At 64.3% G+C, this 14,914-nt stretch overlaps 1 protein-coding gene across 6 annotated transcripts in view; it reads right to left on the bottom strand.

The window, feature by feature from the left end:
- LOC140391769 (interleukin-1 receptor type 1-like) overlaps positions 1–14,914 on the bottom strand; it is a 103,767-nt gene that overhangs the window by 46,142 nt on the left and 42,711 nt on the right. For 4 of the 6 annotated variants that reach the window (XM_072476625.1, XM_072476629.1, XM_072476627.1 and 1 more), the window contains exons 2-4: positions 12,874–12,961; positions 12,526–12,611; positions 951–1,188 (exon numbers count right to left, since the gene is read on the bottom strand). In XM_072476625.1, the coding sequence (XP_072332726.1) occupies positions 951–1,188; positions 12,526–12,607 (320 nt within the window). In that variant the 5' untranslated portion in view covers positions 12,608–12,611; positions 12,874–12,961. Of the gene's footprint in view, positions 1–950; positions 1,189–12,525; positions 12,612–12,873; positions 12,962–13,924; positions 13,944–14,445; positions 14,494–14,914 lie in introns of those variants that run through there. The other 2 variants (XM_072476626.1, XM_072476630.1) reach the window with 2 other exon arrangements.

Raw genomic sequence — 14,914 nt, 5'->3', positions numbered from 1 at the left:
ACTGACTATATGGCCGTTGAGGCTAGTGCACAACTCACACACAAATGTATAGTATACTTATAATAAAAGAGTGCTGCCACATGGAAAGTGCTTGGAGCAGAACCCTGGTGCACTGAAAACACATTTTCAATGCTAGCACCACTCTGGAGAAATCCTGCAGTAATCAACAAAGCAGTTGTCAAGGTTCGTGGTGGTGTGCTCTATACACAATCTTTATCTTCAACTGTACAGTGAGTAGCCAAGGAGCAGAAGGAGAAAAATGAACTCTGGAGGCAACAGAGACAGCCCCTTTCTGCTCAGGTGTGCAAACTCATCCGAGTGCAAGACCAAAAAGTACAAGCCCAATCCCCATTCTCCAAAGGTCCCACACCTGACCTTTCTTCCATCACTGAAGCTGCCTGGCCAAAATGAAATTATAAAAGCTAATACTGTTGCAATATGCCTTTAAGGGATTGCAGCTTGACATCACCAGAAAGGAAGTATGTAATGCAATCCAGTTTTAGTTTTGCTTCTGTTTCAGCAGAGCACTCGCACAGCTCTGATGTCTTCAAACTTTATGCCTCTGTAGAAATGTTCCCAATTGCTTAGTCTCAATAAATGGACCCTCAAGTGTTTGCACAATCCCTTACGAGTGACTGATGCCTTTATATCAATGTAAAAAGACAAAACACAAAAACATATCAAAACATATTTGTGAATGAAATTATGCCATCTGACATACAAAGGTAATTAGTCGCTTATGTACATTCCCTGTGTGCTCTTAACTTGCCTTGTGCTGATACGCAGTGCTGTTGCAGGGTGGCTACAGCATAACTGATAGAAGCTTATTGACTTTCTATGCAAGAGTTTGCAGAATGCCTTGGAGCATGATCTATAGCAGCTCTGGGCCTAGAAGGCGCAACTGCAGTCTGCACCATGTCGGCACATAAATCAGATCTATGGAACCTTACCGTACGACACAGATATAGTAGCCAGTGTCTTTCAACAATACAGGAAGAAACCAAAGCGAATTATTCTCTACATGGATCCTTCGCTCCTCGTCGGTTATAATTACTTCAGATGTTTTGTTGTTATACCACGTAACACTGTAGTTCTGTTCTGTATTCAATTCAGGACAAGGCAAAATAACTCCTTCTCTTTCCAGAACAAAGTAGCGGTTAAAACCAACACCCATCTCTAAGCATGATTCTACGAACAAAAACAAAATGGAACAACAGTTAAAGGCACTTGACAACAACATGCGTTAACTGTCTAAGCCTACCTCGAATACACTTAAAAACAAAAAGAAAATAATCTCCCCTAACTAGTAGAAAGCTCTTGAGGATTTCAAAAAGACATCTTCATATGAATCAAAAGCAAACTGCATGGATTACAAAACTCCATGTAGCACTGATAAGAAGGGGGAGATCTACACAGCCATAAATATCTAATGGGTTGTTTCAAGAACTTTGTCGTTAGAGACAAAACAGAAAATACTGGGGGGCACAATCTCAACCTTTTCTGTTTTTATTTCAGATTTCCAGCATCTACAGTATTTTGCTTTTGTTACAGAAAATGTAGATCAATTTCAGTACAGGGCAAGGACAGGGGACAGAGAGAGCTTGAGGCGGAGACAAAGAGTAAGCAGGAAGTGGAGAGGGAGCATGAGGCGGGAAGGCGGGGTGCGAGGGAGGGAGGGAGAGGCGGGGGAAGGGGGAGGGAGAGGCGGGTGGGAGGGAGGGAGAGGCGGGGAGGGAGGGAGGGAGAGGCAGGGAGGGAGGGAAGGAGGCAGAGGCGGGGAGGAAGGGAGGGAGCGAGCGAGCGAGGCAGGGAGGGAGGGACGGAGGGAGGGTGGGAGGGGAGGGAGCGAGAGGCGGGGTGGGAGGGAGGGAGCGAGAGGCGGGGTGGGAGGGATGGAGCGTGAGGCGGGGAGGGAGGGAGGGAGCGTGAGGCGGGGAGGGAGGGAGGGAGCGTGAGGCGGGGAGGGAGGGAGGGAGGGAGCAAGAGGCGGGGAGGGAGGGAGAGCCAGAGGCGGGGAGGGAGGGAGAGCCAGAGGCGGGGAGGGAGGGAGAGCCAGAGGCGGGGAGGGAGGGAGGGAGGGAGCAAGAGGCGGGGAGGGAGGGAGAGCCAGAGGCGGGGAGGGAGGGAGAGCCAGAGGCGGGGAGGGAGGGAGAGCCAGAGGCGGGGAGGGAGGGGGAGCCAGAGGCGGGGAGGGGACGGGAGCCAGAGGCGGGGAGGGGACGGGAGCCAGAGGCGGGGAGGGGACGGGAGCCAGAGGCGGGGAGGGGACGGGAGCCAGAGGCGGGGAGGGGACGGGAGCCAGAGGCGGGGAGGGGACGGGAGCCAGAGGCGGGGAGGGGACGGGAGCCAGAGGCGGGGAGGGGACGGGAGCCAGAGGCGGGGAGGGGACGGGAGCCAGAGGCGGGGAGGGGACGGGAGCCAGAGGCGGGGAGGGGACGGGAGCCAGAGGCGGGGAGGGGACGGGAGCCAGAGGCGGGGAGGGGACGGGAGCCAGAGGCGGGGAGGGGACGGGAGCCAGAGGCGGGGAGGGGACGGGAGCCAGAGGCGGGGAGGGGACGGGAGCCAGAGGCGGGGAGGGGACGGGAGCCAGAGGCGGGGAGGGGACGGGAGCCAGAGGCGGGGAGGGGACGGGAGCCAGAGGCGGGGAGGGGACGGGAGCCAGAGGCGGGGAGGGGACGGGAGCCAGAGGCGGGGAGGGGACGGGAGCCAGAGGCGGGGAGGGGACGGGAGCCAGAGGCGGGGAGGGGACGGGAGCCAGAGGCGGGGAGGGGACGGGAGCCAGAGGCGGGGAGGGGACGGGAGCCAGAGGCGGGGAGGGGACGGGAGCCAGAGGCGGGGAGGGGACGGGAGCCAGAGGCGGGGAGGGGACGGGAGCCAGAGGCGGGGAGGGGACGGGAGCCAGAGGCGGGGAGGGGACGGGAGCCAGAGGCGGGGAGGGGACGGGAGCCAGAGGCGGGGAGGGGACGGGAGCCAGAGGCGGGGAGGGGACGGGAGCCAGAGGCGGGGAGGGGACGGGAGCCAGAGGCGGGGAGGGGACGGGAGCCAGAGGCGGGGAGGGGACGGGAGCCAGAGGCGGGGAGGGGACGGGAGCCAGAGGCGGGGAGGGGACGGGAGCCAGAGGCGGGGAGGGGACGGGAGCCAGAGGCGGGGAGGGGACGGGAGCCAGAGGCGGGGAGGGGACGGGAGCCAGAGGCGGGGAGGGGACGGGAGCCAGAGGCGGGGAGGGGACGGGAGCCAGAGGCGGGGAGGGGACGGGAGCCAGAGGCGGGGAGGGGACGGGAGCCAGAGGCGGGGAGGGGACGGGAGCCAGAGGCGGGGAGGGGACGGGAGCCAGAGGCGGGGAGGGGACGGGAGCCAGAGGCGGGGAGGGGACGGGAGCCAGAGGCGGGGAGGGGACGGGAGCCAGAGGCGGGGAGGGGACGGGAGCCAGAGGCGGGGAGGGGACGGGAGCCAGAGGCGGGGAGGGGACGGGAGCCAGAGGCGGGGAGGGGACGGGAGCCAGAGGCGGGGAGGGGACGGGAGCCAGAGGCGGGGAGGGGACGGGAGCCAGAGGCGGGGAGGGGACGGGAGCCAGAGGCGGGGAGGGGACGGGAGCCAGAGGCGGGGAGGGGACGGGAGCCAGAGGCGGGGAGGGGACGGGAGCCAGAGGCGGGGAGGGGACGGGAGCCAGAGGCGGGGAGGGGACGGGAGCCAGAGGCGGGGAGGGGACGGGAGCCAGAGGCGGGGAGGGGACGGGAGCCAGAGGCGGGGAGGGGACGGGAGCCAGAGGCGGGGAGGGGACGGGAGCCAGAGGCGGGGAGGGGACGGGAGCCAGAGGCGGGGAGGGGACGGGAGCCAGAGGCGGGGAGGGGACGGGAGCCAGAGGCGGGGAGGGGACGGGAGCCAGAGGCGGGGAGGGGACGGGAGCCAGAGGCGGGGAGGGGACGGGAGCCAGAGGCGGGGAGGGGACGGGAGCCAGAGGCGGGGAGGGGACGGGAGCCAGAGGCGGGGAGGGGACGGGAGCCAGAGGCGGGGAGGGGACGGGAGCCAGAGGCGGGGAGGGGACGGGAGCCAGAGGCGGGGAGGGGACGGGAGCCAGAGGCGGGGAGGGGACGGGAGCCAGAGGCGGGGAGGGGACGGGAGCCAGAGGCGGGGAGGGGACGGGAGCCAGAGGCGGGGAGGGGACGGGAGCCAGAGGCGGGGAGGGGACGGGAGCCAGAGGCGGGGAGGGGACGGGAGCCAGAGGCGGGGAGGGGACGGGAGCCAGAGGCGGGGAGGGGACGGGAGCCAGAGGCGGGGAGGGGACGGGAGCCAGAGGCGGGGAGGGGACGGGAGCCAGAGGCGGGGAGGGGACGGGAGCCAGAGGCGGGGAGGGGACGGGAGCCAGAGGCGGGGAGGGGACGGGAGCCAGAGGCGGGGAGGGGACGGGAGCCAGAGGCGGGGAGGGGACGGGAGCCAGAGGCGGGGAGGGGACGGGAGCCAGAGGCGGGGAGGGGACGGGAGCCAGAGGCGGGGAGGGGACGGGAGCCAGAGGCGGGGAGGGGACGGGAGCCAGAGGCGGGGAGGGGACGGGAGCCAGAGGCGGGGAGGGGACGGGAGCCAGAGGCGGGGAGGGGACGGGAGCCAGAGGCGGGGAGGGGACGGGAGCCAGAGGCGGGGAGGGGACGGGAGCCAGAGGCGGGGAGGGGACGGGAGCCAGAGGCGGGGAGGGGACGGGAGCCAGAGGCGGGGAGGGGACGGGAGCCAGAGGCGGGGAGGGGACGGGAGCCAGAGGCGGGGAGGGGACGGGAGCCAGAGGCGGGGAGGGGACGGGAGCCAGAGGCGGGGAGGGGACGGGAGCCAGAGGCGGGGAGGGGACGGGAGCCAGAGGCGGGGAGGGGACGGGAGCCAGAGGCGGGGAGGGGACGGGAGCCAGAGGCGGGGAGGGGACGGGAGCCAGAGGCGGGGAGGGGACGGGAGCCAGAGGCGGGGAGGGGACGGGAGCCAGAGGCGGGGAGGGGACGGGAGCCAGAGGCGGGGAGGGGACGGGAGCCAGAGGCGGGGAGGGGACGGGAGCCAGAGGCGGGGAGGGGACGGGAGCCAGAGGCGGGGAGGGGACGGGAGCCAGAGGCGGGGAGGGGACGGGAGCCAGAGGCGGGGAGGGGACGGGAGCCAGAGGCGGGGAGGGGACGGGAGCCAGAGGCGGGGAGGGGACGGGAGCCAGAGGCGGGGAGGGGACGGGAGCCAGAGGCGGGGAGGGGACGGGAGCCAGAGGCGGGGAGGGGACGGGAGCCAGAGGCGGGGAGGGGACGGGAGCCAGAGGCGGGGAGGGGACGGGAGCCAGAGGCGGGGAGGGGACGGGAGCCAGAGGCGGGGAGGGGACGGGAGCCAGAGGCGGGGAGGGGACGGGAGCCAGAGGCGGGGAGGGGACGGGAGCCAGAGGCGGGGAGGGGACGGGAGCCAGAGGCGGGGAGGGGACGGGAGCCAGAGGCGGGGAGGGGACGGGAGCCAGAGGCGGGGAGGGGACGGGAGCCAGAGGCGGGGAGGGGACGGGAGCCAGAGGCGGGGAGGGGACGGGAGCCAGAGGCGGGGAGGGGACGGGAGCCAGAGGCGGGGAGGGGACGGGAGCCAGAGGCGGGGAGGGGACGGGAGCCAGAGGCGGGGAGGGGACGGGAGCCAGAGGCGGGGAGGGGACGGGAGCCAGAGGCGGGGAGGGGACGGGAGCCAGAGGCGGGGAGGGGACGGGAGCCAGAGGCGGGGAGGGGACGGGAGCCAGAGGCGGGGAGGGGACGGGAGCCAGAGGCGGGGAGGGGACGGGAGCCAGAGGCGGGGAGGGGACGGGAGCCAGAGGCGGGGAGGGGACGGGAGCCAGAGGCGGGGAGGGGACGGGAGCCAGAGGCGGGGAGGGGACGGGAGCCAGAGGCGGGGAGGGGACGGGAGCCAGAGGCGGGGAGGGGACGGGAGCCAGAGGCGGGGAGGGGACGGGAGCCAGAGGCGGGGAGGGGACGGGAGCCAGAGGCGGGGAGGGGACGGGAGCCAGAGGCGGGGAGGGGACGGGAGCCAGAGGCGGGGAGGGGACGGGAGCCAGAGGCGGGGAGGGGACGGGAGCCAGAGGCGGGGAGGGGACGGGAGCCAGAGGCGGGGAGGGGACGGGAGCCAGAGGCGGGGAGGGGACGGGAGCCAGAGGCGGGGAGGGGACGGGAGCCAGAGGCGGGGAGGGGACGGGAGCCAGAGGCGGGGAGGGGACGGGAGCCAGAGGCGGGGAGGGGACGGGAGCCAGAGGCGGGGAGGGGACGGGAGCCAGAGGCGGGGAGGGGACGGGAGCCAGAGGCGGGGAGGGGACGGGAGCCAGAGGCGGGGAGGGGACGGGAGCCAGAGGCGGGGAGGGGACGGGAGCCAGAGGCGGGGAGGGGACGGGAGCCAGAGGCGGGGAGGGGACGGGAGCCAGAGGCGGGGAGGGGACGGGAGCCAGAGGCGGGGAGGGGACGGGAGCCAGAGGCGGGGAGGGGACGGGAGCCAGAGGCGGGGAGGGGACGGGAGCCAGAGGCGGGGAGGGGACGGGAGCCAGAGGCGGGGAGGGGACGGGAGCCAGAGGCGGGGAGGGGACGGGAGCCAGAGGCGGGGAGGGGACGGGAGCCAGAGGCGGGGAGGGGACGGGAGCCAGAGGCGGGGAGGGGACGGGAGCCAGAGGCGGGGAGGGGACGGGAGCCAGAGGCGGGGAGGGGACGGGAGCCAGAGGCGGGGAGGGGACGGGAGCCAGAGGCGGGGAGGGGACGGGAGCCAGAGGCGGGGAGGGGACGGGAGCCAGAGGCGGGGAGGGGACGGGAGCCAGAGGCGGGGAGGGGACGGGAGCCAGAGGCGGGGAGGGGACGGGAGCCAGAGGCGGGGAGGGGACGGGAGCCAGAGGCGGGGAGGGGACGGGAGCCAGAGGCGGGGAGGGGACGGGAGCCAGAGGCGGGGAGGGGACGGGAGCCAGAGGCGGGGAGGGGACGGGAGCCAGAGGCGGGGAGGGGACGGGAGCCAGAGGCGGGGAGGGGACGGGAGCCAGAGGCGGGGAGGGGACGGGAGCCAGAGGCGGGGAGGGGACGGGAGCCAGAGGCGGGGAGGGGACGGGAGCCAGAGGCGGGGAGGGGACGGGAGCCAGAGGCGGGGAGGGGACGGGAGCCAGAGGCGGGGAGGGGACGGGAGCCAGAGGCGGGGAGGGGACGGGAGCCAGAGGCGGGGAGGGGACGGGAGCCAGAGGCGGGGAGGGGACGGGAGCCAGAGGCGGGGAGGGGACGGGAGCCAGAGGCGGGGAGGGGACGGGAGCCAGAGGCGGGGAGGGGACGGGAGCCAGAGGCGGGGAGGGGACGGGAGCCAGAGGCGGGGAGGGGACGGGAGCCAGAGGCGGGGAGGGGACGGGAGCCAGAGGCGGGGAGGGGACGGGAGCCAGAGGCGGGGAGGGGACGGGAGCCAGAGGCGGGGAGGGGACGGGAGCCAGAGGCGGGGAGGGGACGGGAGCCAGAGGCGGGGAGGGGACGGGAGCCAGAGGCGGGGAGGGGACGGGAGCCAGAGGCGGGGAGGGGACGGGAGCCAGAGGCGGGGAGGGGACGGGAGCCAGAGGCGGGGAGGGGACGGGAGCCAGAGGCGGGGAGGGGACGGGAGCCAGAGGCGGGGAGGGGACGGGAGCCAGAGGCGGGGAGGGGACGGGAGCCAGAGGCGGGGAGGGGACGGGAGCCAGAGGCGGGGAGGGGACGGGAGCCAGAGGCGGGGAGGGGACGGGAGCCAGAGGCGGGGAGGGGACGGGAGCCAGAGGCGGGGAGGGGACGGGAGCCAGAGGCGGGGAGGGGACGGGAGCCAGAGGCGGGGAGGGGACGGGAGCCAGAGGCGGGGAGGGGACGGGAGCCAGAGGCGGGGAGGGGACGGGAGCCAGAGGCGGGGAGGGGACGGGAGCCAGAGGCGGGGAGGGGACGGGAGCCAGAGGCGGGGAGGGGACGGGAGCCAGAGGCGGGGAGGGGACGGGAGCCAGAGGCGGGGAGGGGACGGGAGCCAGAGGCGGGGAGGGGACGGGAGCCAGAGGCGGGGAGGGGACGGGAGCCAGAGGCGGGGAGGGGACGGGAGCCAGAGGCGGGGAGGGGACGGGAGCCAGAGGCGGGGAGGGGACGGGAGCCAGAGGCGGGGAGGGGACGGGAGCCAGAGGCGGGGAGGGGACGGGAGCCAGAGGCGGGGAGGGGACGGGAGCCAGAGGCGGGGAGGGGACGGGAGCCAGAGGCGGGGAGGGGACGGGAGCCAGAGGCGGGGAGGGGACGGGAGCCAGAGGCGGGGAGGGGACGGGAGCCAGAGGCGGGGAGGGGACGGGAGCCAGAGGCGGGGAGGGGACGGGAGCCAGAGGCGGGGAGGGGACGGGAGCCAGAGGCGGGGAGGGGACGGGAGCCAGAGGCGGGGAGGGGACGGGAGCCAGAGGCGGGGAGGGGACGGGAGCCAGAGGCGGGGAGGGGACGGGAGCCAGAGGCGGGGAGGGGACGGGAGCCAGAGGCGGGGAGGGGACGGGAGCCAGAGGCGGGGAGGGGACGGGAGCCAGAGGCGGGGAGGGGACGGGAGCCAGAGGCGGGGAGGGGACGGGAGCCAGAGGCGGGGAGGGGACGGGAGCCAGAGGCGGGGAGGGGACGGGAGCCAGAGGCGGGGAGGGGACGGGAGCCAGAGGCGGGGAGGGGACGGGAGCCAGAGGCGGGGAGGGGACGGGAGCCAGAGGCGGGGAGGGGACGGGAGCCAGAGGCGGGGAGGGGACGGGAGCCAGAGGCGGGGAGGGGACGGGAGCCAGAGGCGGGGAGGGGACGGGAGCCAGAGGCGGGGAGGGGACGGGAGCCAGAGGCGGGGAGGGGACGGGAGCCAGAGGCGGGGAGGGGACGGGAGCCAGAGGCGGGGAGGGGACGGGAGCCAGAGGCGGGGAGGGGACGGGAGCCAGAGGCGGGGAGGGGACGGGAGCCAGAGGCGGGGAGGGGACGGGAGCCAGAGGCGGGGAGGGGACGGGAGCCAGAGGCGGGGAGGGGACGGGAGCCAGAGGCGGGGAGGGGACGGGAGCCAGAGGCGGGGAGGGGACGGGAGCCAGAGGCGGGGAGGGGACGGGAGCCAGAGGCGGGGAGGGGACGGGAGCCAGAGGCGGGGAGGGGACGGGAGCCAGAGGCGGGGAGGGGACGGGAGCCAGAGGCGGGGAGGGGACGGGAGCCAGAGGCGGGGAGGGGACGGGAGCCAGAGGCGGGGAGGGGACGGGAGCCAGAGGCGGGGAGGGGACGGGAGCCAGAGGCGGGGAGGGGACGGGAGCCAGAGGCGGGGAGGGGACGGGAGCCAGAGGCGGGGAGGGGACGGGAGCCAGAGGCGGGGAGGGGACGGGAGCCAGAGGCGGGGAGGGGACGGGAGCCAGAGGCGGGGAGGGGACGGGAGCCAGAGGCGGGGAGGGGACGGGAGCCAGAGGCGGGGAGGGGACGGGAGCCAGAGGCGGGGAGGGGACGGGAGCCAGAGGCGGGGAGGGGACGGGAGCCAGAGGCGGGGAGGGGACGGGAGCCAGAGGCGGGGAGGGGACGGGAGCCAGAGGCGGGGAGGGGACGGGAGCCAGAGGCGGGGAGGGGACGGGAGCCAGAGGCGGGGAGGGGACGGGAGCCAGAGGCGGGGAGGGGACGGGAGCCAGAGGCGGGGAGGGGACGGGAGCCAGAGGCGGGGAGGGGACGGGAGCCAGAGGCGGGGAGGGGACGGGAGCCAGAGGCGGGGAGGGGACGGGAGCCAGAGGCGGGGAGGGGACGGGAGCCAGAGGCGGGGAGGGGACGGGAGCCAGAGGCGGGGAGGGGACGGGAGCCTGAGGCGGGGAGGGGACGGGAGCCTGAGGCGGGGAGGGGACGGGAGCCTGAGGCGGGGAGGGGACGGGAGGCGGGGAGGGGACGGGAGGCGGGGAGGGGACGGGAGGCGGGGAGGGGACGAGAGGCGGGGAGGGGACGAGAGGCGGGGAGGGGACGAGAGGCGGGGAGGGGACGAGAGGCGGGGAGGGAACGAGAGGCGGGGAGGGAACGAGAGGCGGGGAGGGAACGAGAGGCGGGGAGGGAACGAGAGGCGGGGAGGGAACGAGAGGCGGGGAGGGAACGAGAGGCGGGGAGGGAACGAGAGGCGGGGAGGGAACGAGAGGCGGGGAGGGAACGAGAGGCGGGGAGGGAACGAGAGGCGGGGAGGGAACGAGAGGCGGGGAGGGAACGAGAGGCGGGGAGGGAACGAGAGGCGGGGAGGGAACGAGAGGCGGGGAGGGAACGAGAGGCGGGGAGGGAACGAGAGGCGGGGAGGGAACGAGAGGCGGGGAGGGAACGAGAGGCGGGGAGGGAACGAGAGGCGGGGAGGGAACGAGAGGCGGGGAGGGAACGAGAGGCGGGGAGGGAACGAGAGGCGGGGAGGGAACGAGAGGCGGGGAGGGAACGAGAGGCGGGGAGTGAGCCAGAGGCGGGGTGCAAGCGAGCAAGAGGCGCGGAGGTAGTGACCAAGACGCATGGAGGGAGCGAGCAAGAGGCGGGCAGGGAGCGAGAGGCGGGGAGAGAGCCAGAGGCGGGGAGGGAGCCAGAGGCGGGGAGGGAGCCAGAGGCGGGGAGGGAGCCAGAGGCGGGGAGGGAGCCAGAGGCGGGGAGGGAGCCAGAGGCGGGGAGGGAGCCAGAGGCGGGGAGGGAGCCAGAGGCGGGGAGGGAGCCAGAGGCGGGGAGGGAGCCAGAGGCGGGGAGGGAGCCAGAGGCGGGGAGGGAGCCAGAGGCGGGGAGGGAGCCAGAGGCGGGGTGCACGCGAGCAAGAGGCGCGGAGGTAGCGACCAAGACGCGTGGAGGGAGCGAGCAAGAGGCGGGGAGGCAGGGAGCAAGACGCGGGGAAGGAGCGAGAGGCGGGGAGAATGAGGGTTAACAATGCCAAGACAACAAGAATGAGAGCCTGAGTGAGCTCCAGTATTTAGATACAATGAACAGCGATACCTTTTTAACTTTCACCTTGCAAAAATAAAAACTCTTCTAATATTCCCATTGACCAGAAACTGAATTGACCAGCCATGTAGATACTGTGGCTACAATAGCATGTCAGAGTACCAGATTTCGGCGGAGAGTAACCAGACTTCCCAAAACCTATCCACAACCGACAAGGCACACGTCAGGAGTATGATAAAGTATCTCCACTTGCCTGAAAGAGTGCAGCTCCAACAACACTCGAGAAGCTCAATGTTGATATTGTTCCAAGTCAGTCTGGTGCATGGCTTGGAGGGGAACTTGCAGATGGTAATGTCTCCATGCATATGCCGGCCTGCTCTTTCCAGGTGGTAGCAGTTACAGGTTTGGGAGGTGCTATCAAAGGAGCCTTCGTGAGTTGCTGTAGTATATCTTGTAGATGGTACACACTGCAGCCACTGTGCGGCAGTGGTATAGAATGGATTGGGAAAGGTGGGACCAATCAAGCGGGTCGCTTTGTCCTGGATAATATTGAGCTTCTCGAGAGTTGTTGGAGCTACACTTATCCAGGCAAGTGGAGATATTCTATCACACTCCTGACTTGTGCCTTGTCGGTGATGGATAGTTTTGTGAAGTCAGGTTGTGAGTTACTCTCCGCAGAAATCCCATTCTCTGATCTGCTATTGTAGCCACAGTAGCTACATGGCTGGTCCAGTTAAGTTTCTGGTCAATGGGAATTAGAAGAGATATTATTTTTGCAAGGTGAAATTTGAAAAGATTTGGAATCAATTGAAATCTGCTATAAAGATTTTCTGCTATTATTTCAATTTAAATCAAAATTGTATTTTATATTTCAAGTCACACAATCGAGTTGAGTGTTTATTCTGCCAATGTTTCAAGGATGCGGAACATAAGGGGGGCAATTCTCCCAAATGGAGCACAAGTATTTGCGCCGTCGTGAACGCCGTCGTGTACCGGGCCCGGGTACAACCGATTCTGTCCCCCACAGGGGGCCAGCACGGTTCATGCCGCTCCAGCCTCCCTTCCCGGCGGCGTCGGGGCACGGTTGCAGCGATTCTCCGGCCCAGCTCGGGGCCCGGAGAACCGCCCCCAAGATGTCTCATGTAAATTCAATGAAGCTTAGACTAATCCTGGATGCAACCAGAAGGCTAGATACTTTGCACCTTTAGACACACTCTGAATTACAAGCGCAAGACATCACAGGAGCAGTTCTGAGTAAGACAGAAGCATCTAAAAAAAAAAAATCAAAAATCATAACAGTCTTCATTGTTATTCATCTTTGTCGGTTTTATTGACATCCTATGGGAGTATGCTGGACTGTCATTTAAAAATTCAAGAAATACAAGTCAAACTATCTTTTAAATATCTACACAAATGGAAAAGCTCAACTTTCCATTAACTTCTCACACACACAAGGTTTGTAGATGTCTAATGTGCACATGACTTTCTTATACTCGTATATACAGAGTACAATTAACACCCACCCACTGTCTTTTTTGAGTAATAGGAAAGTTTAGACTGCGGTTATTCTCGTGTGATGAAAATCTGTGATGAAGATAAACAGAGTATAATCGTAATACAACATTTCTTCAAATTTCACTGCACCCACCTTTAGTGGGACTCGATTGTTGAGGTAAGGTCGACACCAATGCAAATAATCCAAAGAGGGTGACAAAAACTGAAGCATTCATCTTCCTGGAATTAATAAACAAAAATGGAAATATGCATCAATTTTTAAAAAAATCACAGAAATTACTCAAACTCGTAGGAACTACCCACAGATCCCAGGAAGGCCACACTCCATCTACGTGTCAAAATATTTCTTTTGCAAGGGCTCTTTGAGAGATTTTCTTGAGGGCTATGTTTTGATTTTCGGGGTTACACTTTGGTTTTCAGTGGCTCCTTTCTCATTCTCCCAAACTCCTTTATTAGGCAATGAAGTCATGAGTAACATTACCTTTTCTACTTGTGTTCAATTGTGTTCAATCAGCATGAACAGCTGGAAGATCTCGCCCCACAGTTAGAGCTGTGTCACAAGTGTTGATCTATACAATTATTAAAGCACAATAATAATAATTAGATACCTGGCTATAGATTTAGCCTCATGGTTACTTTAGTGTTCAATTTTTAAGATTTTGCAAGCCCACCCAAGTACATCCCTGGCCAGAATTATGTCCTATAATTATCTAACATAGAGATGTGTGTATAACATTGATGACATGGAGTTCAGCAGTAGGAGGGGTTGATGGAGCGCACCAAGTCATGCAGTCAGATCAGGTACAGTCAGAATCTCACCAGAGCTATCAAAAGTATGTGATGTGTTGGGTGTTCTGGATCACATACAAGTCACCAACACTTGAAGTAGTGCAACACTATTTTATTAAAAGGTTAACTATTTGAACATACTTGAACTGTGGGTAAATACGATACCAGCTTTAACTAAAGACCTTTGCCTTGTCCTAACCAGTTGATGCACTCAGCCCATGGTGAATGTCTGTGTTGCAGGCTGTGAGCTCTGTGCTCCTAGCTAGCTGCTACTCGAATGAGCGGGAACTCTGATGTCCGCTGTCTTTATAGTGCGTGTGCTCTCACTGGTGGTTGACTGCGGTGTTGTGTATGTTGATTGGTCCCACTGTTTGTCCATCAGTGTGTGTCTGCACCATGATATACTGGTGTATATTATGACAAGTTGTTTTTCATTTCATTCCCCCAGCTCTGTGAAATTCTGCAGCAACTTCTCTCAGTCGAAAGCTGGGAAAATGATGGAAGTTGGTACAGAAGGGGCAGGGTTGCGGTCCTTTATTGAGCCTGGTAAGCTGTGAAAGCAGCCGAGAAACAATTCCGATCTGGAGTTTCAGCAGAAATTCAAGGGGGGAAGAAAAATAAATCAATTCTCAAAATATTCCCAATCTCTGCTCGGATCACCGATTATGGTTAAGTGGAGCGTCCGCTCAACATATTCAGCCATTTGTTCAAAAAGGCTACATTTATTAGAAAAGTTTAATCACCAGTGACTAGATGGAAATGTGGCAGCTGGAAGTTGGTGAACTGAAAAACAAATCAGCCAATGTTGCCATGTTGAATCTCAACCTGTCACAAAAAATACATTTGAATGCATAAAAAGGGACAGGATCAGACTCGAATATGTTACACCCACACTTCCTGACCTTACATGCAACAAGGACGGTTGAGCAAGGCAACAAAGAGCTATCACCATCTGAAGAATCACATTTCAACATAAATCACAGCCTTCATGGCAGGAAATTGGGGGAGGGAAAAGAACTCTCACCGTTTTCCACAGCATAACCCATAATTCAAGTATCTGTACATAAACACATTCATGCCTTTTCCTGTATCCAAATTGCTGAGTATTCCAAAATAAGCAACGGAATCGGTTTTACCTAAACCACCTACACATAACAGATGGCATTGCTATCTAGATCGTGCAATTGCTGTGGAATACTGCACAAGTTTAAAAGTTAACTACAATTTTGCTTGCATCTCACCCAGTTAGAGCAAATGAACCCACCTGCCATATTTGTTCGGTGTTTTCGCACATAAACTTCAATTCCTAAAACTAAAAAATAACATTGAAAAAAATGAATAAATGGAATTAAATCAAGCTTGGAGTCTAATGCCCTCAAAAGATTGAGATCATGTTGATTTAAGAGGTTAACTGCTGGGACAGTAAGTCCATAAAACAGCAGGCGGACTTAATTAACTAGAGATGGAGATGTGATGTCGTCAATTCTTGAAAACAAAAGGATTCTAGAGAGATGGTTTTGTTTTGGGAGTTAGTGCTAAAATAGTTTAGAAGCATTCAGTAAACTGAAAGATTACGGGCACGATTTAACGGAAACATTCCCACGTGTCATTTCACATGTCAACAGACAGAGAGAGCCCAGACAGGCGACGGGGTGCCAGACATCAGAGTCCTCACCCCCACGAGATCGCAGAGGTGGCAGAGGACAGATCGATCATCGATGTCGAGATGGGCC

Source organism: Scyliorhinus torazame, chromosome 15, assembly GCF_047496885.1.
Source record: "Scyliorhinus torazame isolate Kashiwa2021f chromosome 15, sScyTor2.1, whole genome shotgun sequence".
In the NCBI taxonomy this organism is placed as follows: domain Eukaryota; kingdom Metazoa; phylum Chordata; class Chondrichthyes; order Carcharhiniformes; family Scyliorhinidae; genus Scyliorhinus; species Scyliorhinus torazame.
Note: the sequence above shows the minus strand (reverse complement) of the source record. Positions and strands in the feature narration are given on the sequence as shown.